The sequence below is a fragment of the Alligator mississippiensis genome, chromosome 10, assembly GCF_030867095.1.
Source record: "Alligator mississippiensis isolate rAllMis1 chromosome 10, rAllMis1, whole genome shotgun sequence".
NCBI lineage: Eukaryota > Metazoa > Chordata > Crocodylia > Alligatoridae > Alligator > Alligator mississippiensis.
In genome coordinates this window covers 6,285,037-6,312,259 of record NC_081833.1, presented here as the reverse complement: position 1 = coordinate 6,312,259, position 27,223 = coordinate 6,285,037, and the positions used below count along the sequence as shown (strand labels likewise).

Sequence of the window (27,223 nt, the reverse complement as noted above, 5' to 3'; positions counted from 1 at the left end):
TCTGATTTGTCCACTTTATTCCGATATAGAAATTTGTTTCTTAAATTATTTTCTATGAGTCGCGCAGAGGAAGGGATTATTATGGAGAGGGAAAACAATCTACAAAAATAAAAGGGTATTGTGAAGTACCGGATCACCACATATACACCAGGACAGGTCTGTACAAGCACACAGAGGACTGGAATTATAAAAATAAAAATATGACACATCCAGAAAGAGGAGCTGCTGACCATTTCTTTTCCCCCCCACCTTCTCTCACCCTCGAGCATCTTTCGGTTTCCTCTTCAGCTCTCAATTTGCACAACAGGATACTTTGGTTTCTTGTGTTGATGTATGCATTCACCTTTGGGCCAGGGAAGGTAAGCCGGGGACTCTGACACCGTGAAATGGTTTGTCTGCGCGAGGGTTGGTTGGGGCATTTGGAAATGAGCTGCACTTGTTGAACCGTGCTCCCCGTGATGTCAGTAGGGGCAGGGGGGGTCTCTGACCGCAGCAGGAGCTGAGTTAATTTGAGACGGGGAGACCATAAGACAACCCCACCTGCAGTCACCTGGACTCTGAGCCCGGGCACACCGGAGCCCTTCCACGCAGCTCTGAGACGTGTGTAACTGGCTCTTCAAAGACACGCTGCTGCTGGTGCTCACCTTTGCAAGACAAATGTGGTGACTCGCATTGAGGCTGAATGGGGGTAAGGGCTGGCGTTTGTTCCTCGGTTTATTTTAGCCCCCTCAGAAAGGAGAATTTGCCGTCTCGATGCCCATCTTGCTGGGGTCATCTGATCCCGGCAGTCTTTCCTGCCCCCATGCGGGGGGGCTGGACCCGATGGGGCTGGAAGGGACCTTACAGATCAAACTAGTCTGAAACTATGAATGTCAGGCACCGAGTCCAATGCCAATGATCCTAGTTTGCAATGTTTGCCTACAGACTTGCTAACTTACAGCTCAGATTCATGCTTCTTCAAGTCTGCAGTTCGCTTTTCTTTGGTGTGTTTTTTTTGGGTTTTTTGGTTTTCTGATTTCCCCTCTAGCTGTCTTTTTCCAATGACATATATACTAGCAAGACTCAGTCCATATAAGCAGTGAATAGCACACACCTGCCTGTGCCCCAGCTCACTGAAACGCTGCTATCAAATCCCATCCCTTAGTTCACAGGTTTGGAATAACCCCTGCTTGGAAAAAGCTCCTAGACAGAGCTGGGTAAAAAGCAGGTTGGTTTAAAAAAAAATGCCCAAGTCATTTCTGTTCTGAATTGGTTTTGTCTTTTTGGTTTTAAATTTTTTTTAATCAAAATCATTTTTGAAAATGTTGAATTGAAAAATGTAGACATTTTAGCGCTTAGAGTTTTCCCGTTTTTTGCCAGACTGAGACGCCCACAACGCTCCTTCCTTCATCCTTTTTTGCAACATTGCAAAGAGCCAAAAGGAATTGTGACAGCCAGAAAAGGCTCGGTCTGGGCTTCGCTTCTTTTACCCCCGGGGACCACTGAAATCTAATAAAACAAATAGACGGGGAGAAAAGGAAGCCGCTTCCGTACGTCAAACTATCCATATTTCAAAATTCCTGGTTTTGATATAAAAAAAAAAAATTGACCAATTTGAAAACTTCAGAAGTGTTTTGCGAAAGTCTCTGGTTTGGAGAAGGAAAACTATATGCACGAGGGAGAGGGGCACATTTTAAATGACGATTTTTAACTAAAACAGACAAGTTAACAACTTGGACCGCATGACATCGCATCTCAGTACTCAGAGGAATACAATTTTTTTTTAAAGCAACATTTGCTTGTTTTCAGTTGTCTGCAATTCAGGAAAAAATTAATGTATCAACATTGGTTGTTTAAAATTAATAAAATCCTTTAAAAAAAAAAAGTGATATCCGTAAAATGGAACAAATGGTCCCTTTAAATGTACAAAATGTGCTACAAATAGACCATTTATTTGCTGCTGGGAAGGCTTCGTTGAATAGGATTTAGCTTTTTCTAACTGCGGTGCCAAACCTAAATTCCACTTTTCTGGTGTTTGGGGGCGGGGGGGAGCTCCCATTTTTGTCTTCCAAACCACAAAAGAAGCAACGCTCGCAGCTCTGCTGGCTTCTGGCAACATATACATTGGTCACAGGGGTTCAGCTAACAAATGGATAAGAAGTACTGTGCAAGGAGGCAAGAAATGGCAGCTCCTGGCTATTGCAAACGTGTTGGAGATTGGTTTGCTGACTTGGAAACAAAATAAAAGCTGGGCTTTCGCCCAGGAGAAGGCAGCAGTTCTCACAGGATTTGGGCTGGACTGTGTATAAATGCCTCACTATGTCAATTTGAAACCAAAAACAATTAACCCTTTCTAGCACAGGTGGGTACATCCTGCTGTGCCTGACACGGATAAAGCTGCAGCGAGCGAGAGGCCGCTTTAAGCACGTCTGCTGCATCAGTGACATTGCTTTAAACGACAGACCTGAAACAGCAGACACGCAAACGTGGCTGCCATCCCACCGGCTGTGACTCCTGCTGAAACCGCAGCGGCTTGTTGCCCGATTTCCCTGGGCATCATCCTGCTGCTTTGAAAGCCCATTCCTGCAGGGAACATCCTCGGGAACTCAAAAGGAGCCTCCTCCAAGCCTTGGCACAGCAGCCAAAGCTAATGGGTATCAAACCCAGGTAAAAGGAGAGTGAGCCTGTAGATTGTCGCTGCTTGAGGATGCACCATGCTCTTGCTGCTGCCAAAAACATCACACCTTTGCACAACCAGGCAGCTTCTCAGTGCAGCCAACTCTGCAGGCCCATCAGCTCACGGCACTCGGCTGTGGCATGAGGACCATTGGCACATCCAGTTACCTGGATGGGAATTTGTACGTTAGCACGGAGCTGCATGAGGAACGAAACAAGTTACCCCCCAAATTGTGCTTTGGCGCCTCCCTGATCACTCCTGCTTGAAAACAAGTAGCAGATAAATGACTGCAAGTAGAAGACGGAGAGTGTCTAATCTTGCAGGGGAAACCTCCCATCCCAGTGCCAGGTTTCAAAGAAGCAAGGCATCTCGTCCAGGGAGGCAGAAGGTGCTGGAAGGTATTTAAAATACCCCTCTACAATTATAAGGCACTTGGCAATATCTAGTTCTGAGTTTTGGCTTTTAGATCCACTTGTGCCAGTCTGTAGGATCATTGTCCAGTTCATCTCGTCTCCGATGTTACAGCCTCTTCGTTCAAATGCGCTGTAGTTGAGACTCTGCATATTTTCTTTTTCAGGTCTCTGGGCACCCAGCAACACTGGCTTCATACTACAGTCTCCCTGGCATGCTCAGTCACGCCCTCCCGGCTAATTGCATTTGAAACTCTGGGCCATTTGCTGTCAACCTGAGCAAGGCAAACCGTTCTGCAGCTGCCAGTGCTGACCTGTGCACAGGACCCAGGCAAATGCTGCTTGGCACAAGGTTTGGCAGGTGAGAAACCCTCTCAGCACATTTTTAAGAAAAAGCAAAGTATTACGAATCGCTGGAGCTTCAAGCAAGGGCATGTGCGGTCAGTTCTTTCGAATAGGCTCGCTCTTCTGAATGCAGGTTTCAGTGTTTGCACAGCAAACAGCTCAGCTGGTGGGACTGGAAGGACAATAAAACTCGGGGTGTGTTACTGCTGCAGGTCTCTTGTGCCTGACAGGTGTGGGCTCATAGGGACCTTGGTAAGATGAGGATCCTGCCTGGGCTTTGGACAAACAGAATGAAAACTGCATTCAGGAAGGGGCTAAGCCTGGTTTTGAATGAGTTCTGCAAGGACAAAGAGACTGCACGGTGGGCTGGTCCCCTGGGACGGTCCCACGAACCACAACGTGTGTGCTCTTAAATACCTGAGGGGTGATGCCTGGCCCAGCAAGGGTGAGCTGCGCCACCCAACCAGGAGCTCCAGGAGCCTCTGTGCCTGTGGGGAGGGGATAATGCCAAGGAGAGGCGTGCATCCACTTAACCACCCACGGAGACCATGCAATGTGCATTCCCCTTCCACGCAAGCCAGCCTCGCCTTTTCCTCCCCCTTTTGGGAGCACAGGCCCTGCAAGGTGCTGGCTGGGGGCACAGGGGTTGTGAAGGTGCCTTTCCTTCCCCAGCATTAATGCTCCCGGGAGCCTGCCCCATTCTAACTTTGAGACTGACACACGTGGGTAGCAACCCAGGTGGAGGGCCAAAGGTGATGGTTGTTCTGGCACTTGCTGGTTGGACTAGGTGACTTCCAGGGCCCTCCCAACCATACCTTCCCCATTTTCATGTTGCAAAGCAGATTTCTTATAGAGTAAAAGGAGGAAGCCCAGGCAGGCTGGCTGTGGCCCAGTAGAGCCTGGGTGCCCTGTGCAACAGCTTAATCCCACGATGGGGAGAGAGTTTTATGCTCACAGCTGCAGCGAAGCGTGACTCGTGTTATGACCACCTGGCAGGAGTCCTGGAAGCAAAGCCATGGCTCTGCGGGGTCAGAGAGATTCCCATCCTGTTTGTTCTCTACACCCTGGCACTGTCCTTCGAAACCAAGAGGAGAGAAGACTGAAATGCAGCTCCTCACTCCCCTTGCACCTCACTATTGCAGTCTAAGACCAGCAAGGGGAAGCAGGCCAGCTGTCCAAATGTGTGCAGCCTTGTAGGGGCTAGGTAGATCTGGCTGCTACCTCCAGTAGGGAGGAAGGAGTCGACTTCCAGTCACCGCAGGACCCAAGACTCCAAAGACTTTCAGGTTCCCCTTCAGATCACAAGGACTAGAGCAGCTGATCCATAAAGTCAACTTGTCCCTCTATCTCTTCTTTGGAAGCTCCTGCAAAACTTAAAACATGCATCTCCACCACAGAGTTTGCGTGGGCTGTTTTGGACACATGGGTTGTCCCTAACCCTGCCATGGCTGCCCACACGCATGCTAGACTAACCTAGGTGCCAGACACCCGGGTTACCCCTATAGCAAGGACATACGTGCAGTTGTTTAAAGCAGTCTCACTTGAAGACAGAAGTTCCTGAGGCCCAGATTTTCCAAGGAATCTAGGTGCCTAAATCTCAAGTGTTTGAATACCTTTGGGGATTGAAATCAATCAGAATGAGGCCTCTAAATACCTTTGACTGTCTGGACCTAAGTTGCTTCTGAAAAATGGGATTTAAGGTGCATTTTGAAAATCTTGCTCTTGGTGTCTAAATCCCTCTGAAATGTAGTGAGTTAGCCGTCCTGTTCCTCTGGGCTCCTTTGAAAATCCCAGCTGTATCGGCCTGTGTTCAGATAGCAGCAACCGCTTTGGGATCGTGTACTGCTTTCTTTCCCATTTGCACTGTTGTTGTGTTTCAGGCTTTCCATTCATGGAGTTTTATCACTCCCTGACGTTCCCTGAATGTGCATTGAGGAGGCATTGAGGGTGGTGATATGGAGAATCCTGGTTCGCAGCGGTGTGCACAATTTCCTTAATTCCTTTCGTGTGCAGGGTCCCTGCCCCGCTGTCATTTGTCACCTCCCTAGGGAAACTAAAGCAGCTAATACTCGATCGCCGCAGAAGAGCTGCCATGGGGAAGGCACGTACGGTATTCACAATAACACGGCGGGGAAGAGAGCCTTGTTATACAACACAGTAGCCCCAAAGGGCTGCTACTCTTTGCTAGCTCTTTTTCAACGTGAACATCAATTCAAGTCACGAAGCAGGTTGTCAGACACAAGGGAAAGTGGTCTCTCTCCAGCTTGTCTTCAAACGAAAATACCTAAGTCAGCTTATCTAGCATCCCTAGCTTTACCCCATCAAAAATAAACACTGAAGGGATCAAATCCATCCCTAGTGAAGGAGACTCTGTTTGTGTGTGCACACGTGTGTGTGTGTGCATGTGTGTGGTGTCAGCAGAGTTACATCTGTGCAGTTGAATAGAGCTTGCCCCAGGGCCAGGGTGATAAGGAGATGCTGTCAAATGCAATTATAGCATCTGCTAGCAACGGCTCTCAAAGAGCCTGCGTGTTACAGGGCTGGTTGGGTTGGGGGCTTCAGGCTGGTTCTGGCAAGTCCGTGATTTGTTAATGTTGCACATCCTGGCATTTAATGCAGCTGTAGTCAACCAGTTCACCCAAAGGGTAAACCATCAACTTGGACAAGAGTGGAAGGGGACAGGGAGGTGGAGAGAGGGAGGGGAAGTCCTTGTGTGAATTATGGTCCTGGCATACTGCTACCAGAGTCAGCAGGCTGACGGGGGGAACAGCCCCATTGCCCATTGCCTTTGGGAAACATCTATCGCATCACCAAGCTTTAGCTTGGAAACCCTGTACTTCCTAGCATAAGAGTTTGGCTCCTCCTATCGTCTTTATTGTCTCACACAACAAAACCTGGTGTTTGGTCCTAAAGGAACTGGCCTTGCTCCTGCATCTACGTAACATGATTGTCATAAGCCATCCTAATGTAAGATTAGGATAAACTTTAGAGAGGTCTTTTCTCCCTGTGTCTTTTATTCCTGTAAAATGAGCTTTTCACCCTATCCCTTGGGCGGTGTCCGCCCAAGGATGCAAACCTCCCCCAAGAGAGAGCTCTCTGCAAGCCTATTATACAGTATTTTGTTATGACATGTAAACATCAGACTCCTAAGAAGGGCCTCAGATGGGAGTTTGGCATTTTTCCCAGCTAGGAAGGTGGATGCCACATTTCCATGATCATCTCTCCTTTTCTTACAATAATTAAAAAAAAAATAAAAATAAAGAAGAAATAAGTTAAAGTCAAGGTCATTGCAGTGACACAGTATTGCAGCCATTATCCAGAAAGGGGGTTAGAACAGGATGGATGTTTTATGCCAACCTATCAAAGCAATGACAACCTCCCCCGGGTTTGAACTCTTAGAAAAGCAGCTGGGAGACGACTGTGAAGGCTGGAGGGTGCCTCTGATTTTCTCCGATCGCACTGAATTGGCGATACCGAGTCTCACCTAGGCACCAGCGAGAAACTCATGGAGCTAGGAAGCAGCACTATAACATTTGGCAACTGCGTAAATTAGGGGCCCTCGATTATCTGCTTTCACGTAAATGCTATTCAAAATAGAAAGGCTTAAAAAAAAAATTAGAAAATAAAATCCAGAGCATGAACGTCAACAGTGTCACGAAACGAAAGCCAGCTGTTCACGGGTGGCAGGATGGAGAGAGCGCCCGTGGAAGCCTCCTCTCAGAGCCGTTTGCACTTGTCCAAGACCATATGGCCCTCGCCACCTGTACTCAGGTGCCATTGGGGAGGGCTCTGGGCCAAGCCCGTCTGTCCAAGGAGATCCCAGGGAAGGACGTGGCCTCGCTGTGGTCACAGCTCCCCACTGGCGGATTAAAGGCTCTCGCTGTAGATGACACAAGGGCTCGTTTCCTCGCAGAGCTCCAGCTGCACGCTGGAGGCAAACCACCGCTTGGCACAGCCCAGGCTGTAGTTGAGGGTGGTCCGGTAAATGTTCTTGGCGCGCTTGGGGAAGATGATGGTCGTGCTCTGGAACCGCAGAGGCTTCTGCCGGGGCTCGAAGTTCAGCTGGGACTTGTAGTTCCTCCAGGTGCAGTTGGGGGCGGCGATGACCGTCTCGCTGTAGGTGGTAACGGTGGGGATGGGACTGTAGAAGATGTCATCCCTGTAGTGCTTCTCGGAGTCGTATTTCACCTCGGAGTTGCACCTGTGAAGGGCAGTGAGAAGTCAGGCCATGCGAACAGAGAAGGCGATGGCAGGAAGGCAGGAGGAACATCTTTGTCTTCTCCCGGGACTCAAATGCTCAACCCAGAGCCCAGGAAAGGAAGCCCTGCTCTGTGAACATCATCAAGGATTGGGACAGATAGAAGTCTCCCCCCCTCCACAAGGCACTGAATGCCACTGCTGCATCCCCAAGTTTGCAGCGGTCCCCATGGTTGCTTCACCCCGTGCAAGGCAGCTCTGCCCACGAGTCCCCCATGGCTTCTGGGACAAAGCCAGGCCCTCCTATCAAGTCCAGCTGTATGCCTGAGAGCAACGGGGGGGCCTCTTGCACAGGCTCCTGAACGCCTGTCCTGCACAAAAAAAAAATGTCCTTAATTTTCTGGCTTTCAGAGTCTTCCATGGTCTTTACTTGGGTTTTCCTGGCCTTAAGGCAAAACCTCTCTAATCTCAGCACCGTGGTACGAGCAAGCTTGCAGGTACAGCAGAGAGGGGCACAACGGCTGGCTGCTTGCTGCTGGCCTCGCCTGCTGAAGTTTATTACTTGGGAGGCCAAACGTAGTAAAACAGGGCTGGAAGAGCCCTCAGGAGGGCATCTAGTCCAGCCCCCCTGCTCAAGGCAGGATCAGCCCTTATCTCAACCCTCTGGGTCAAATATTGGTCTGACCTGCACTTGAAAACTTCCTGTGATGGAGATTGTACAACCTTTCTATGAAATCTGCTCCAGGGCTAAACTATCAGAGGCTGAGGAGCTGGAGAAACACAGATGTTCATCCCAGGGCCTTGATGGGAGAGCTAATGCTGGGACTTACAAAGGTTTAGGCACCCATCCTCCCGGGGCTTGCCCACATGCTGGGAAACAGCAACGCTATGCTGGAAGGAAGCAGCCTGCTCTGGTGCAACAGTCCCCATGGACCTGGCTGGCGATGATGGGAAACAGACTTCAGATTGGGGAGAAAGCTGTGTCTATAAGTGCCTGCCTCTGTGATCCTTTTAGGGCACAATGATTGTTGCTTTCCCAGCCTCTGCTCTGCTCCCCGGTGGAGGGAGAGAGCCAGGCTGGGGTGCCTGAGGGAGAGAGAGGGCTTGATGTTTCTGGCTGTACAAAAGCACCAAGCGTTGGTCAAATACCAGCCCTAGAAAAGACAGCTGCTGGAGGGCATGCACGAGAGGAACACCCCGGGGCTCCAACACCCAAGGCTGGACACAGGCATGGGTGAACCGGGAGGCTGCCCAGGGCCCGGACAGAAGGGGGTCCAAAAATGGTAATTTTTGCCCCATTGTCCAATTATTCTTATCATTATCTCTGGCAAAGGGGGGCCCAATACTAAGTTCCCCCCAGGGCCATCAGGAATCTAGGTATGGTGCTGCCAACACCATTCAGAGGACGTGCATCAAAGCAGCGATTGTGGAGTTCATATCCTTGTTTGCACATGGATAAAAAGCACCCGGGCCCCCTCATCCTCTCTGAGAAGCAGGTGACCATGGAAGGGAAAAGAAAATTTGGTTTCACTCGGGCCCAGGAGCCTGGATGGTACTTCCAGGGAGCTTGCAGGGCTCTCTCCCATTTCGCTGCTCCAAACCTTTCAACTGCAACCAGCAGCTGGGGAATTTGCAGCTCCCTGCAACACGATGAAAAGCCGGGTGTGTGCTTGTTGGTTCCCTCCACCCTGGAGAGCCTTGGCCCATTGTGGCATGCGTAACTTGATCTCCCTGCATGTATTTTGTACGCCTAGGTGTGTAAGCAAGCCAGTCGTTTGGTGCTTACACAACTCCTGTGCAATCGCCGTAAAAACGTGCCTGCCAGCAGTTCCTTGGCAATCGGAGCTTTAACGGGGTACGTGTCCAGAGCAGCGCTTGTGTGGGAAAGGGGGAGGGGACGGCACGCACATTCCTCCGTCCCCTTCCCCCACTCCCTCCATTTTTAATTGTTACCACAAGCCGCGCTGCAAATGCCATTTCCAAGTGGAGTCCATGCCGGCAAAAAAGAGCGTGAGATTGACGGCCTCGGTTACAGCGCCTGCAGCAAGGCCACTGCCTCCCAGCACCATATGTCCTGCATAGCAGGACCACCCTGATGGCAGCGGAGGGGGTAGCCCCGTCCCCCTGGGCCAGCCTAGCCTTGATCTCTCTGCTGCAAGCACAAATCAAGTGGGTGCCAGTTACAACGGTGCTGCTTCTTCTGAGGCTGCGAGTCTGCTGGGAACTGGACTGAGACCACCAACTCGCTTTACACAGGCCACCAAACGGCTCTCCAGATGGTAATGGTTTTCCATCACAGCTTTGGCTGGATTTGATCTGCACTGAAAATGAAAACCTCCATCTCCGATTACCAACCCCTGAACCATCCACCATCCCCTCCCCTCCCAGTTATTCCTCCCCCCCCCAACCACCGCCCGCCCAAACTCTGTGAATTTCTTTGCAATTCAAGAATTATTCTTCCGTTCCTTCCACCAACAAAGTAACTGTGACACCCATTTATAAACACGGTAATCTTTTGCAGGAGAAAAATTATGGGGATGGGGGGAGGGGAAAAAAAATCACCTCCATATGTACCTGATTTCCTGTATGGGTTCAGGGTTGACCTCAATGCTTTCTCCAAAAAACACTGGGTACATTCGAGGCCTCATCTCTGGCACGGAGGAGTTCAGAAGTAGGTAGGGGATCTGCAGGACAAACAGGGAAGGAAATAACATCATGTCAAGCATTGGGATAGTGCAGGATGGTGCTGGGGGTGTCCATAGCATACGCTTTGTCCCGTCGTTTGGCACTGTGGCCACGTTCTGCTCTGGTGACGTTGGGTGACACTCCCCTGTTTTCACATCAAACTTGCCCCTTGCAGAGACTGGTCCTGGCTGAAGTTCCCCAGGAAGAAGCTGCCTGGGACAGGTGATTTTGGTGTCAAGGGCACCGGGAGCAGAGCATTGCCACCTGCTCCTTTTAGATCAACCAATGTCGACCTTTGAGGATCACGGCTTGAGCCCACCAACTCAGAGGGGCAAACTCTGCAGCCGCTGGACCTGGATTCACACCAGCATAAAAGCAGGCTTTAACCTGATCATTTCAGGGTCACTTCACTCAGTTATGCCAGGGTTTAATGTGGCCCTCTCAGCCCATGAACTTCCCCATGAGATGCTCTTTTCCTGTATGGCTCTGCATGGTTATCCAGGAGGGAGAAGGTATTCTTCCTTGTTCAGGTTACAGCAGCTCGAAGAATGGGCCCAATTCCCCAGCCACTAACACCAGTGTAGCATCAGTGAAGTCAACACTGATGAATTTGGGCTGAGAAATGGGTCTGGTTCCTGCTCCACCCTCTCGAGGTGGCCCAAGGAGAAGCAATGTACCACCTCCCAACACCACATGTCCGGGGCCGCCAAGCTCGAAGTAGTCGGACCCACTGGTCCACCATGAGTAACACCACCAATGTTTATGGCTTTTGCTTTCATGTTGACCTCACAGGTGGCCGTGTCAGAAGTCATTTTATGCAGCTAAGTCTCCTCCAGCACTGCCTGCCAGGAAAAGTCCCATCCTTGCACATCTAAGCACAGCATCCTTGAGGTAAGTTAGCCGGACCACGCCATTCTTCTCTGCAGACGGTCATTAGGAATATCCCCTCCCTGGCCCCGCCATATTTTTGCTGCCCTCATTGCTCTTGCCATTGTGAGTTAATGAAACTGGTGAGGGGTTTTATACTGAAAATCGATCCCGATTTCTAACTGATGTCTCATTCTCTCTCAACCGATAACTTCCTCCTCTTCCCCCAAGTGCAGAGTAAATTTTTTCCTCTCCTACACTATAGCTTGTGTCCCAATCACTTCGTTTGACAACCAAACCACCTTAGTAACTCCTAAGATTTAAAAAACAAATGGAAAAAAATCATCTATGTGGCCTTGAGTACCAATCGGAAGAGAGAGGAATGTAAGGAATCGGAGATTTCTCTGAAATAAAGCTGAGAGACTGACCTTCCTCCACAAATGTAACATGGCTGGTCTCATAAAAGCTAACCGCTGTCTAGGATATAGGGAAAGCTGCTTAAAGCTCTTTCGCCTTAAAGTTAATATATGCAATGAAGATCTTGGGCTGAATTCTCTGATTTATGTTGGTGCTGCCCCACTGAAATCAGTAGCTCATAGTCTTAATCCTGAGGTGCATGTACTTGTTGGAGCAGGTTGCTGAGGGGAGTGGGAGCTTCTCATTGTCAGCCACAGTCAGCTGGTTTTCTATAATAAGTTACTGGGCTTATGGCAGGAGCGACTGGGTGACATGTTATGGTCTGCATGATGCAGATGAACTCAACGGTCCCCTTCTGGCATTTACATTTATGAAAGAAATGTATTTCCAGAAGAAAATCTGACCTCGAACCTCTCAGCCAGGCCTCCAGGATAGGGCATGCTAAGAGGTGTCCTCTTCTGACCTGGGTATGCGCCGCAAGGCGTGAAGAGGGTTCTTTCTACTGATTCGGAAAGCCTACGATCAGGTCTACGCCATCCAAGGACCATGCAGTGGAGTGCCACATTGAAGCATGGCAACCATTATGGACATGCTACACCCCAAAAGGATGCAACGTGGCCATGCATAATATGACATGGGGCTGGGTACATGCCATAAGCTCTCCATCTTGTGTGCTGATCGGCACACTCCCAGTGGCCCGTTGAGGCTGTACCTCACTGTGGCATTTATTAGTGAGTGCCTTTGCTCATATATCTGTGCCCAAGAAGCCCCTCCTCTATAGCCCGATGTCCTTAAGCATGAGTTCCCAGATACCATGACCCAGTATCTGCTGTCTGGAGCCAGCACAGCTGCTATTCAACTCTGCGGTGTTCCCTTGGAAGAGAGCCGTTGTGGGTTTGCAGTCCCTGCCACCGCTTTTCCGTTGGTTTTGATTTATGAAGCATGGGAACATAGCGTCCTTGCGGAAGATGTCTGGCAGCCTCTGGGCAGAGTTTAAAGGTCTCTAGGACAGCAAAAGCCACCTGGGAAACATTATATGTTCCACCCTGCACAAGTTGAATCTAAAGGCTACAGAAACCATTTGGTAAAAGGATTTGCCCATTGGATAAACAGCAGATAGCTAATGGCATGGAGGGTCCACCGAGGGTAAAGTGACACAGCGCCATATAGACTTCAGTGGAAAGGTTGCCAGTGTATACCAGATGAGGACCTGGACTTTGGGACTCAAGTGATGCCTTAAGACTTAACCCTTACAAGTCTGAATGCTTCATTTAAATTTGCAGCCTCCTTAGACTTCTAAATTGCCACCATTTCTGTTTTTCCACTGGTAAAATATGATTTTAAAAATTCCCCAGTTTATCAAGAATGTCTGCGCTGTAATCAATAACATCCCATGTTCACGCAGCGCTTTGCAAAATGATTTGTCCGGTCTGACTTTCAAACCTGATCCAAAAGGGAAAAGTTCATTCTCACTTATTCCTCCTGAGTGCTGAAGGCAAGCCAGGAATAAGTGGAGGCATTTCTGCTTATAAATAAAGTGCTTTGCCTTTTGCATGCGAGTCTTTTAGAGCAGACAGGGCTAGTTTTCAGGTAAGTATATAAGATGATGTTGCTTTAGATCTGCATGCTAATGTTGAACCTCCTGCATGGGGCTAGTGCTGAAAGGAACTTATCTGTGATGAGGGGGGAGGTCATACAAAGTAACCTGCATGTCCCTATGCACACACCTACATGTGTGCCCACACGCACACAAACTAGTAGGCTGCGAATTAGCTGACCTCACTGGGCATCCTGCAAACCTGTGCAGTTTGCTTTTACTGCTGTAGAAAGCAGGGCTGGGAATATGCACACCCAGGGAATGCCCAACCACAAGAGACACTTAACTATCCCATGGATGCTCTTGAGATGGTAAAACAGAAAAAAATACGGTGAGGATTCTCCAGGCAGGCTGCTTAAAACAGACCTATTCTGGGAGAGGCCTTCACGTTCTGCAATACTATCAGAGGCAGAAGTCAGTGGCTTTCTCTTGTTTTCTATAATCCTATAACCCTATTCATCTTTGGCGTAAATTCACTAATTTCAGCATGGTTCCTATTTTCAGTCTAATCCAATCCATTTCTATATACCACATATGCATGTACATGTGCGTATAGATATCTCTCCGAGTAGAGATGAATGGATGACACAGATCCCACCTCTGAGCTCTATCTGGCATCGCTATGATACTATGCACAGGGAATGTGCCAATATGAGAAACATTTAACAAGGCACTGGATGCCCAGTGAGCAGTAAATCAAAGAAAACAGAGTGCTGATTTTCCTCGAAAACTGTTTAAGCATGGCCCATTTGGTAACCTCATGTTCAAGGAAGCTCCAGAGATTTATGTTGTTACGCTGTGCCCCTCAGCATTGTATCTGACCAAGTCTTCAATGCAAGATCTCTTTGAAAACCCCAGTTCCTCTTTGTCTGTAGATAAGACGAGAAGGCTCTCAGCCAGTGGAAAAGAGCAAAGCAAAAGCCCAAAATGCCACTGGAGCACAATGGCTAACTGGAAGGCCGCATGCTGGCAAGGTGAGAGCAACAGAGCAATGCCATTCATGAGGAAGGCAACCTTGTGGGCCAAGGGGCTTTCACTGCTGATACCAACCTCTTTGCTGGAATGAACTCATCACTGTTCAGCAAAGCAAGTCACTGGATCTCACTGAAATTGCAGAGGGAGTTTGGGGGTAGCGTGGCATATCAGGGTTGCACTCTCTGCCACCTACCAGAGCAAACGCCTCTGTCTTTCTACAGGGTACTGCGGGATCTTCAACAAACACAACCAGCCGAGGCCTGGCCTTTGTACATCCGATCCCAACTGTGACACTCTCGACAGAACGAGGACCCTCTGCATCACACTAGGGAGTTGGTTAGACTCGCTCCAGAGGAGGAAATGCCTGCCCGCTGAATACCAGTGCTCCTTCCCCAACCACTGAGTCTTCCTGGAGAGCTTGCATCCAGACCCTCTCCCTGCCCGATGTGGATCTCCTGAGCCAGCAGCACAGGAAAGCACAGCTGCAGCGCTAGACATGCTTCATGCTCTTCCCTGGACAACTAAACAGCAGCCCTCAGGGGATTAAATTTGCCATTTAAAACTCAAAACAGTGAACTGATGTCATCCTCATTTGCCATCTCTTACAGTAGGCAAGGGAAGCTGCTGCTACAGCCAAGGAGAGTATTTGTTGGCACCACAAGCCAAATTTCCTGATGCTCCGCTCTCAAATCCTTTACCCTGTGCCATCGTTCTCATGCAGCTGCTGCCCAGCAAAGACTTTGCCTTTGGGAGTGCTGCCTTTCCCTGCATCCTTCCTTCATAAGGCCACAGAGAAAGGATGTACTGTAGGGTGTGTGAGACGAGCCACACCGTCGCTCAGCTGGTTATCTGTGCACTCTTCATTCCTCTCTATCCAGGGATTCACACTGCACCCATTACTGTAGTATCTCATCCTTCTGAGGTTTGTATCTGATATGCAAAAGGTTAGAGGGAACCATGAAAAGCACACTGGGCTCAGTGGTCCAGAAGGCCCCTTCTAGCCCTATGTTCCTACAGAGTGCGATGATCCGTAAATGAGGCTAAGATATTCAGAAGTGCCCAGAGGATTTAGGATCTCAGTACGTATTACCTTTGCAGAGGAAGAGATTTTTGGACACCTAAAAAAAATTGAGGTGTAACGCAACACAGCAAAAAGCTCTTGGACTTAGCACCACTGAACTGAAAGCCCATAGAAGTGCATGCCATCATGCGCTATGCGTTCACATGATAAAAGAGCAGAAAAAAACTCCAGACCCACTCGAGAAATGCTGCAAAGGAGAGCTGAACCTTGGCCCCTATGTCAACCCTGGGCTGTCCTACCCTGCATTTGGAACGACAGGAATGTTACGCTGACTTCCAATGCCAAGGCGGAAATGAATTTTTATGAAACTGGACCTGCTTTGAATTCAACCGTCCTCCATGTGCTTCTTAGTGCCAGTGAACCTGTGCAATAATTCCTCCTGCGCTTACCCATGCCTCGTTTGTCGGAACGCAGAGTAACGAACCTAGCGGTGAGGTAACTGGGGGCATTCCTGAGGGATTAGCACATTAGAGGTCCCGGTCTCATAATGTTTCCACCAAGGACGTCTGCAGAGCATAATTCTGTTCTCAGCTCTGCGCGCCAGACCTTAACACTCCTCGCAAGCATGTGCTGGTCACCCACAGGTGTCAGGGATGTTCAGCGCATCCTTGGGGAGGAAGAGTGTAGAAGTAAGATCATCCATGTGATTTGGAGAGCAGGACTGTGCCTCGAGAGCTTTGTGTGATGTGTACAGCTATGTACAAAGAGAGTCCATGGGAGAAGACTGCTACGGAGGTCTGGAAAACAAATCAGGATCCTGGACATGGAAACAAGGAGAAACATGGAAATAAATGCAATAGGGCTTTTCCCATTGACGTTAGTGGGAACAGGATTGCATCTCCAAATGCATTTAGTGCTGAAGGCTGCTAATGGAACCAGGTATATGGAGTCTGCAACACTGCTGGCAGGGCCAGAGTGCAACAATGCATTTCATCAGCGGTCGCTTATGAGAGCTGATGCCTCTCTGAATGAGTTAGTCTACAAGGTGCCACACTGTCCTGCTTTCTGCCTAACGGTTTGTGCAGCTACAAAAAAAAAAAAACAACTTTGTCATCACTCCTACAAGCTTCATTTGTTTTCTAGAAAAGCTGAAATTGCCTAACTGATAAAAACAGGAGTGATAAAAACCAGAGTGATGGGTTGAACAGTTGACTTCTATACCTGTCGGAGACCGTTACAGATTCACACCCAACTATCACGGGTCCAATCATGCAAGCGCTGCATGTGCAGCGCTCCCTTGAACTCAACTGGATTTCTGGAAGTAGGGGGCCTCAGTGGCTTATAAAGTTTGGCATAAATTTAAAGATCACCTATAAAACACTGCAGTTTGCCCAGGTTATAAGCAATCCAAACCCTTGCACGGAGTGACAAGGACACTAAACAGCAAGCAGCGGTTTTATGGAGCTGCAATTTGAAAGGATAACAGATGGGGCTTTGTTTGTCCCCAGTGACATTCTTAGTCCCGAGGTTTCTTCTCGTCTGATCTGATCTGTAGTTACCGAGCGAAGAATAGGAAAGTAGTTAGACCTAATGAAAGGAAGGGTCACTGCATTGTCATCGTAACAGAGACGGTGCTTCCAGGTAGGCTAAGGTAGCCAAATAGTTTCCATCCTAAGCTCCCTTTCTTATACAGAAAGCTGCATGCCCCGGGCTAGTGCTTGACCAGCAAGCACAGGAGATGGGACGACAAGACTGGTTTTAAAATATCACTATTTTGTGTAGCTGAAATTCCAAAATGTAAACATTCTGAAAAATGCTACCAGCACTTGAGTGGGTCAAAAAGCAAGCAGGCAATTTCACAACTATTCTTCCCATTCCCACTCCCTGCCACAATTTCGTCAGCCTCTGGAGCTCCAAGGGATATCGATCAGCTCCACTTGTAGCTTCCTAAAACGTCTGTTGTTTGGGTTGAAATGTCGCGTGCCTGCTGTCTGCCAGAGGCCTGATATATTTTATTTTATTTTATTTTTTTGGCAAAGCCTTGCGACCGATCATTTCGGCCATGTTGAATTAGTCAGACAAGTTTTTCCTCTTTGAAAAATAAAACCAAACCCTTCTCTCTTCTTTTTCCACAGGGATGGCTAGCTAGGAAGAACGCAGAAATCCCAGTCTAGCTGCAGATGCTACTACTCACTCAGCTCCTACCTATTGCTTGTCACCCATCATTCACAGAGCACTTTACCAAGGTCAGTTTTGTTATATCTCCGCGTTGCAAGCAAGTCAACCAGGGCCCAGAGAGGGGCGGTATCCTGCGTGTTTTGCAAAGGAGATGGGGAATTGTGAAGGGAATAACTGCTAAGGTTAACCACTAAGGTGCAGAGCCTACAGTTGGACATTCCTGCTCATGTAGCTCCTGCCTGTTGCTGTCCTAGGAAAGTCAGCATCCCTTGTATTTTGCTTTACAATAGGATGGGTCCTGGGAGCCATGGATGACAGGGTGCAATGGAGAGAGAAAGGATGTAAGGACACGTTCTTTCCATACAGAGAGTCAACACAAGCCCTATACACCCTAAGCCCTCAACACAGAGCTTGTATGGACCCTGGGATGTATGTGTGCTTGCACTATCAAAGAATCACAGACAATGCAGGTGGGAAGGGACCTCGGGGAGGTCACATCTAATCCAACCCCCTGCTCCAAGCAGGACCAGCCCCAACTACATCATCCCAGCCAGCGCTTTGTCAAGCCGGACCTTAAAAACCTCCAAGGGTGGAGCGCCCACCACCTCTCTGCGTAACCTGCTCCAGTGCTTTACTACCCTCCTCGGGAGAAAGTTTTCCCCGATATCTAAACTTCCCATGCTGTCCCTACGTACAAGGCCAACAATTCACCCCAAAGCACACTCTAAAAGGAAGCAAGAACATACCATAATGACACTGCTCTTTCTGGTAAAGAATTGGTCCCTAACACCAAAGGGTTAAAATAGTATTAAAAAGCTGAAGTTATTTCTCGTTTGGCTGCATTTTTTCCCTCTTTCTCAACTCTTCTGCCTTTCAGGCATGTAAGGGCCTGGACAGCTAAGCTGTGCTGTTTAAAGCTACACATAAATGAATACGCACAAGAAACCTGTTCCACCCTGCTTTATCCGTTCCAATGACTGTATCGCTAAGGCCTGCTGTCACCCAAAATGGACAACTGTCTGTCCACTCAAAATCACCGTTTAATCTTTGATGGAGAACTCTGGAAAACAGTTAAACAACGGGTTTCCATAGAGCACAGGGACCGGTGCTGAATACTTGCAAAAATAAGTTAATGAGGATACCGCTCTTCCATCCCTAGTAACCATTCAGCATCAGAAGGACACTTTGCGCTCTTCGATTTCCATTCGCTCGCAGGTGCACCGCATTGGACAGTGAAGGAAACAGAGTTACGGGTTGCCAAACTATGATGGGGATAATCAGTCCTTTCCTCTTCAAGAATGACACTCAGCACTGACGCACCCATCACCTCCTGCTTTCCAATAAAGGAAAGAGAGGAAATCGGTACCATCTAAACAAACCCTAAATACACGCTCATCGACTCCTACTTTCCAATAAAAGAAAGAGAGGAAATTGGTACCATCTAAACAAACCCTAAATACTTGCATACAGCACACAAGCCCTCACTCCAAGCTGAATTTTGACCTAGCAAAGGGAGCAGAGCCAGAAATTCAATGACCTCTCCTAAGGGCTTTTTGATTGTATTGATTTTATGCCGAAGGACTTCAGGTCTTACGGAGACAGAGAGCGATAGGAATTGAAAAGCAAAATCACTAAGAGTCAGAGCCGAGACCAGAATGATGGTCGCTTGGTTCCCAGTTCAGTGGTGCATTCAACCTAGCCCACAAATGAATCTCCTGTCTGATTTCACGTATTCAGATGTTGTTTCCAGAGACGAGACCTTCATCAAGAAACTATTTAAAGCTACAATGAGGAATTTGGTTGGACAATTCAGCGTGTATAGTTCTGCCCTCTCTACTTTAACTAAGACACCATGTCTGTTTAATCGAGAGTTTTGCATTTCTAACGTCTGGATATATTGGGATTTACAAGCAGAGACTGCTCTGATCCCATCCCTAGAGACCAGGTAGGTTTCCTCTGGAAGAGATAACAGTGAATTGAGATGTCAAAAACAAAGTATGGTTGGTAGCCCAAGTGTACGGGAATATTTCATTTCAGAGAATTACATCCTGCCTTTCTGAAGCTCCCCTCTGTTTCAAGTGGGAAACATATGGGGTTTCACTTCCTGGCCAAAAGGATTGTATAGTCACAGATTCACAGAAGTTCAGGGCTGAGAGGGACCTCATGAGATCATCAGGTCCAGACCCCTGCTCATGCACTGGGGTGTTAAATAGATGAGATGGCTGCACTTTCCCAGCAGGAGAATAAAGTCCTATATAGATAGTTGCATGCCATGTGCCAAATCCTGTGGTTCTTACTCTCCCTCAGGAGTCCTGCCAAGGTAGAAACCCCATGATTTGGTTGCTGCATGTCTGCCAGCCTCTGGCTTGGTCACACACACACACATCAAGTACATACACGTTGAGACACCCGCTCACGTGACAGCAGAGACTGAGTTGTTAATCAACACCCAGGTGCCGATTCCTCCGTTGGAACGGTTTCTGAACAAGATCATGTTAGCTAAGGAGGGAACCGGAGTCCTGCCCTGGACGGGGGAATCTCTGGGGTATGCTTTGTACATCAGGCAATAGCCAGAGCCTGCCAGCTCGCTCGCTGTCTGTCTATCAGTGATGGCTCAAGAGGAGGAGAAATGGGTATGTGATTCTATCGGCGAGGGATGAGGCGCAGCAAAAGCTGGGTCCAGGCGAGACCTGTTCTGGAGAGGAGAGGCTGCCGGAGAGCGAGGTGGGCATGCATGGAAATGAATGCCAAGCCTTTCAGCACTCGTTTCAGGAGTTTCTCACCCAGCCCTAGGGCTGTGGGAGTAGGGCAGAGATGCCAGGGAAGGTTGTTCCACTCCTGGAAGAAGTCAAGTCCCCCATGGAGTTGCGGGGAGGAGGCGAGGGTGCAGGTCAACTTCCACCGTGGGGCTTGCCCTCTGCACCGAAGTCAGGAGGCCAGTGGACTTTCCCTCAGGGATCCTTCAGTGCATATGGGTTTAGGGGGCCGCGCCAGTTGTCAAGTTTGTGAGATGCCAAATTCCCCCTCACCAGAGAAGATGATGGCCCCAGTACCACTGACTTCCTCTTAATTTAAACTGCAGCTTCCAATGTACAGGGCTATAAGCCCTGAAAGTCTGAAGCCCACAGGGTGATTTGGCTGGGCAAGGCCCAGTGGATGGGTTACTCACCCAGGCCACATGCAGACAGCACCTTCTATGCACAGATGGATTGGATACCCCCTTTCTGTACAGAAGCAGATGCTGCGTCTGGAGCAGTGTCCCCTCCTATTGCCCTGGATCCCCACGAATGCTTCCTAGCACTACAAGAGGGAGGTGGTACTGCACAGGTATTGGTGCTGAGGCAATGTGCATCACCTCACCTGCAGGAAATCCAGTTCAACTTAGCAGGCGCTAGCTTTCCAGCCTGGTCCCATGTGCTGTGAGGCCCTGTACCAGAAGACATTCAAAGGACCACAGTGCCATGGACTGGAGTGGAAACCATGGATCCTCCAAGACCAACAGCCTACTCCTTCCATGGACATGATTTTGGAGAGAGAGGACGCCTCCCCTGCATGGAAACACTGGGAGAGATTTCTTCCATCCTTCCCTCCATACCCAAGCTGGTCCCAGGCCAGGGGACAGTCCTGCCTCCAGGGCTGCCAGGTTTGATCCGATGTAAGTGGAATTCCCCATGACAGGGGCTTTCCTTGCATGAAGAGACATCAGGATCATGCCTTGATTAACTTAGCAGATGACAGTGATGATCACTGATGTACAGATCAGCCTTCCAGATTAAAAAAAGAAAAAAAAAGAACCTGTTTGAAATGGCAAAGCACTGGGAACAGATGGCCCGGCTCTTCCTAGCTCCCAGGCGACAGGCCTACTGCAGGGGAAGCCAGGGTAGACAGCTCTGCAGACCACTTTGACAAAGGGCCAAGCGCATCCAAGTCATTTCAACACTGGTTTCTTTTTTTCTTTTGTCTTGTGCCTCCATAACGGGGCAAAAGCAAAACCTAGAACTTTGGCTCAAGGGCACAGCATGTGGGTGGGAGCTGCAGGGAGCATGTAATTGCATCCAGACATCAGATGGAGAGGATGCTTCCCGCTTTCCACCCAGGCATGGACCGATCACGTGGTGCACAGCTCTTTGCAGGCTGCAGCCCCAGTAACCACCAGCGGCAAAATGCTGCTAAGTAAAGAACACATGCATTGTTTCCACGGTGCTGTGCTCTCTATACATGGAGCCTTTCCCCTTCCCTAAACTTTCCAGATAGATGTTTTTCCTCTAGCAAAGCTGAAAAGAGCAGCAGCACCCCCCCCCCCCCCAGATTTTGACAGAACGGAGCTAGCTTTACCACTGTGTTTTCCATGAGACTACCTGCCGGAGGCTGCTTGGGGCTCCTATCAGGCCTCTTTCACCTGACGCTGTCGAGTGTTTGCCAATTAAGATTAAAGCCTCCGTCCAGAAAGGATTCCCTCCAGTAAATCCAAGCACAGGGACTGTCTTCGTGGCGCTCCAGCCAAAAGAGCCTTTGCAAAGACTCACAACTCCCCTGTGAACTGATGCTATTCTCTCCACTTCGCACACAGGGAAACTGAGGCATGGTCCAGCTGCTCCCTGACCACAGCAACACAGCTTATGAACCTTACTTTTGCATTTTAACCTTCCTATTTTCATTCTCTGGCTTTCACGCCTCCGCCCACCCCAGAACCATCTCTGATGATGCCCCTGATTAAGTGGTTATGAGCAAATGATAAACCAGCTATGTACCACTTGCAGCTAAATCAGCCAAGCCTCTCATCTGGGTGATCTGATTCCTGTGTTCCCTATAAAAGCTACGGTGGGTCATTTTGCAGATGGGTGGGTAATGTGGCAGTCAAGGAGTCCCCCTGTATACATGTATTTCTCAAGCCACCTCTCTGAAAAATCCTTTTTGGGACGTCAGAAAGGCAAAAGTGACAGCCAGTGCAATGAAGCAACATTTTTTCTAATTGCAAATGGTGTTTAGAGGTAAATCACACATGCGCACAGGCTTTGAGCCCAATTCTAATCTCATTTCTACCAGCATAAATTGAGAGAGGCTCCCTTGAAAACAGTGGGATTATTGTGGTATAAAACTATGGTGAGCTCAGAAACCAACCTCCTTCAACCAGAACCATCTCTGCAGACAAGCTTAAAACACAAAGTCCATGGAGGTGAGACTGCACTGGAGTTGGAAAATTTGACCCTTCGTTTTTGTCCACTTCTTTCTAGCAAGTTTTTCTTTTTCAGAATGGTATTACTACAGATGTTTTCCCCTTTCCTATCTTTGCAACAAAATGGTATTAATACAGATGTTTTCCCCTATCCTACAAGTAGAGGATACTTGTCACATGCATGTTCCAAAACGCTTAGCAATAAAAATCAAAATTTCAGGTACATTTTAAATGTAAGAGACAGCCAAAAGTCACTCTATATCCTGGCCATGTTCTTTTCATCAGAATGCTTGTACCAAGATACAAAAGAGTTGAAGACACTCCTACATCTTACTTGAGAGAAATAAAGTAATCCCCTGTATTCTAAGCAAAGTACAAAAAAAAAAAAAAATCTGGTGTAAATGGTGTTGAACTTGTGGTATTTATGACTTTGGCTCTAAATTGCCTTTCATATTTTCTTGGATCACAAAACTGTAGCCAGATTGGCTGGTTAAAATGTGAATAAATAGTGCATTGTCTTTGAAACAAAGTCTTGCTTATTAAAAAGAAGAGTTTACTTTTCTTACAGTTCCAGTTAATCACACGAAGCACAGGGAGTGTGGCTTTTAAACAGAAGAATGTGCCTGGTAAGTATGTATAATATCATTTCATCATGTATGTCACAAATTATTCCAGACCTGGGAACGTTCCTAATGGACGTGTCTACACGTGCATTTATGCCGGCTTAAATTTACTGTGCACTATTTTACTATGCAGTAAGCAGGAATAGGCCGGCGTGTACAAGTGCAGGTGTTAAAGCACATCAACACTGTGTGTGGACTGAACAGTAAGGCGTGTACACGTGTTACTGAGCAGTAACTAATCAGGCATCAATTCGATACCTGCATGATGCACAAGTCAGCGTAAGTCACCCTATTTACTGCACAGTATGAGCGTGCACGTGTAAGTGCGTGCCCATACTGCGCAGTAATTTCAGTTCCTGCGCAGTAAATGCTCACGTGTAGACACGCCAATGTCTCTAATTTTAGAGCAAAATAGCTGATCACAAGAAACTGTAACTAGATCCAAAGTTAGTATCTGATAGTATTGTTGTAAGAAATAACATGAAATACTTCCCACAGAACTGGCATACCGTTTTTTTTTTTTAACATGCATAACAACTTAGTGTAATTGTACACAAGAGCTTTTTTTTTTTGGCTAGTAAGAATATAGCCTCTGTTTTATGGTATTGCGGCACAAAAGACAGCTTTTATAAGCATAAAAATAATAGGTGCTAAGAAGCAAGCTCTAGCTTGCAAACAGCAGTAATTATCGATTTGCCAGTTGTGCAAGGCCTGATAAATGGTAGAGAGAGTAGCACAGTTACCGCAGAAGCACAAATTCATGGATGGGATAATTACTCGCAGACCTTTGAGTTCTCATTAAGTGGAGACTTGAGCTAATTGGAAGCTGACGTTTCAAAGCATGAAGCAAGCATTATTCTCCAGGCTTTTTACTTTCTTAAGAGGAACAGCTGCAAGCACAATATTTGCAAAGCGGAAATTCAAGAAACCCCATCTACAGTGAAGGAGAATAATAATCTCAATTGATTTCACTAGTTTGCGACCTGCCAACGGCAAGGCTGGTTGGAGCGACCCTCCGCTTGGAGCAGTCCTACATTCCATGCATTTACGGTGCTCCGTGCTCCACATTCATGCAACAGGGTTGCCTTTTATATCAATAAGTCTATGCATGCCTTTCTAGCCTGCTGCAAAATGGAAGCATCCAGCATATAACAAGCCTATATCCTAATAGCAAAGGATAGCTAACAATACTGGCATGCTGTGTTTGGACACAACCTTCTCAGGCATCCCTGCAAACTCTGCATAGGGTCCCACGTTTTATCAACAGGCGCTAGAAGTTTGCTTTTGCATTAACTTGACAAAACATTTATTTTATGAGAGCAAGGTTGGAGGAACTTGAGTAAACTTGGCCATGATGTCCCACTAGTTTGGATGGGTTTTACACCCACTCGGGCCTGAATTTGATCCTTGAGAACAATAGTGCCTTCTCAGAAGGAAGTGATATAAGACTGGCTGTGAGAACTATCTACCTGGAAGCTGACCTGTCTCCATCGGAGAGTTTTATGGAGTTGGCTGCAGTTTTTAGTTAGTCCAACGCACCTTCATTCCCCCTTCCCCTCCCAGGTTTCATTTTGCAAAGGCATGACACAGGTCTAATCCGGCCAGGTCTTAGGCAAGTAGGTACCTTAATGTATGCAAGTAGCCCCACTGACATGAATGAAGTCCTCCCACGCATAAAACAACATGTGCATAAGCCTTTGTGTGATCAGACTCCAATTTTGAAACATCAACGTTTACTTTGTCTGCCTGTTTGTTTGTCTTAATTAAAACCCACTCCACGACTCTGGCCAGCAGCTTCTATTATGTGTGCGAGGACTTTGGCATGTTAAAGTGTGAAAGTCAGCTTGGAGTAAAACACGAAAATCTCCTTCGAGCTTGAAACATGAAATTCCTCGCAAATATGCAGAACGAGGAGGAAGGCATTAACATGGTAACTGCAATGTATAGGCAGCTATCCTTTCCCATGGATCGCTGATGTTTTTGTGTCGAATATAGTCTTTGCTCTGTGCAAAAGCCAATAAAATAAATTGAGTACACCTATAAATGACATATATAAAAAAAAAAAAAAGATGGTTGAAAGAACCTCCCCTCCTCATTTCTTCCAGTAACTCTTACAAGCTGAGCCTCAGCTTTTAAAAACAACTTATAATTAGCGGATGGAATTTAACGAAATAAAGCAGAACTGAAGTCATAATGAAGCGACTTCTCACAGCTCAAGCGCTTTACAAGCCGGCTGTCGGGATTATCAGAAGTTAGTGTCTACATAAAACCACTGCCAGGAGCCCAAGCTTAGAAACCAATAAAGCTGCACTGTTCAGCCATACCATACATAACCTTTTCAAACTGAATCGCTCTACAGAATGCCACTCAGGCAGATGCCAGCATCGCATTGTGACCTCTCAAGCAAAACAGCCTCCTACTTTGGAAAAGAATATTAACGTTTCCAAATCCCGTCTCCGTCCCAACCTCTCCGACAGATGTCCGGACTGAATAACATACTGTTTGGCAAAAAAGTCTGCAGCAAAGTTGCTTCGTATTCACAAGGAATCGGACAAATGTGGAATGAAATGGTTTAAGCCCAGCTGAAGAGACGGTGGACGGGGTACGTCGACTTGCGGCGACGGCCCACGTCACAGGCTGAGCGTGACAGTAACCTGCCTTGAACGCTGTCAACTGGACAGGATGGTTAGCACCTGGGCTGACTGCTATTTTCTTCCTTTACACTGAAAATTAGAGCGTGTTTCTCCCATGTTTTCATTCTCACGCCCTTCGGAGGATTTATCCCCTGCCTGCCATCCAGACGGCACCCGAGTTCACCATCGGGAACAGATTGGGGCCCTGCGTGTCCCAAAATAGCCCCTGGACTGTACTCTATCTGATACTCCGACGGGTGCCAAGACCCTGCCCTAGCGATCCTCCGCGTACAGTAAGGACTGAGCCTGCGGGCTGTTCCCCCTCTTCCAGCTGAAGCAGTGTTTCCAGGTCTGGCCTGGAGCTGCGTGCAGGAAGAAGCGATGCATTCAGAGCTTGGGGGGAAACTTCTGATTTCTTTCCCCCTTCTAGGCTCTCCGGTACCCATCTCGCATGACCGAAAATAATCCCTCGGGAGGGGATTCTCCTTCCTTCCCACAGGCCACTCGGCCTCACAAAACCCGGAGCCAGGTTTGGACTTTCAGCCCCCTCGATGGCTTGAATCTGGGGGGGAGGGCTGATCTGGGCCCCTCTTTTCTCTACGCTCATCCTCCTCTGCCAACCTCTGATGCCCCCTAAACATCTGCCTTCCTCCTGCCCTGCGTCTTTGCTTCCTAAAACACAAGCTCCTGGGGGGTGGGAAACTCTCTTGTGCCCCGTGTCTGGGCAAGTCCTGGAGCCCAGGAGGAGATGCCCGCCCCATCTAGGCAGGGCAGGCGCCCTGGGGATGCGGCGGCGAGGTGCCAGGATGCTGAGAACAGCTCTTACCACTCGGCCTTCCTTAGCCTCCTTCCTGTGCCCATGGCCCAGCTGGTCGGTGCCCGGTCCAGCCAGCCCCGGAGACAGGGAGTAGAAGGGAGGGCTGGGGCTGGGGGGCAGCCCCGAGTCGGGACTGTCCAGCAAGCCGTCACGGCTCTTGTCCTTGAGGCTGTCATCCATGCCCTGCAGGTGCAGGTGCCCCACCATGTCTGGGGGGCGGCGAGGGCAGTGGCACCCCGCCTCCTCTTCGGCGGCCGAGCCCCCGCAGCCTGTGGGGGAAGCAGAGAGCAGAGGGGACGTCAGTGGGGGGCGAGGGCACAGGCCCCAGCCCACAGCGGCCCCCGGCCCAGCCATTTACGTCGGGTGCAGCAGGGAGCACTGGGTGCCGCTGACACGGCTGCTGCCTGGAGCCTCTCCAGCACCCTGCAGCAGCCTGGGTGCACTCCAAGTGCCGGCACCGCGGCTGCTGCTGCTGCTTGCCAGCTCCTCCTCTCGCCTCCTTGCTTCCTCTCCGCTTTATTCGGGGCCGCTGGGTGGGTGGAGAGCCCAGCAGCTCCCTCCCTCCCTCCTTCCCTCCCTTCCCCCCGACCCCAGCCCCCGAGCTGTTCCCTGGCTGTAAATTTGCA

At 48.7% G+C, this 27,223-nt stretch overlaps 1 protein-coding gene and 1 long non-coding RNA gene across 2 annotated transcripts; one reads left to right on the top strand and one right to left on the bottom strand.

Annotated features, from left to right (window-relative positions):
* On the bottom strand, positions 1 to 27,088 carry RFLNA (refilin A). Its single transcript, XM_006261860.4, has 4 exons — positions 26,956 to 27,088; positions 26,607 to 26,866; positions 10,183 to 10,292; positions 1 to 7,612 (listed from the first exon to the last, which is right to left on the bottom strand). Exons 2-4 carry the CDS (start codon positions 26,802 to 26,804, stop codon positions 7,279 to 7,281), a joined length of 642 nt encoding a protein of 213 aa, XP_006261922.1. The 5' UTR covers positions 26,805 to 26,866; positions 26,956 to 27,088; the 3' UTR covers positions 1 to 7,278.
* LOC109282975 (uncharacterized) lies at positions 10,990 to 23,152 on the top strand. Its single transcript, XR_002089997.2, has 3 exons — positions 10,990 to 11,184; positions 17,306 to 17,416; positions 23,093 to 23,152. It is a non-coding gene; the product is annotated as an uncharacterized LOC109282975 (long non-coding RNA).
* Positions 27,089 to 27,223: the final 135 nt, after the last annotated feature.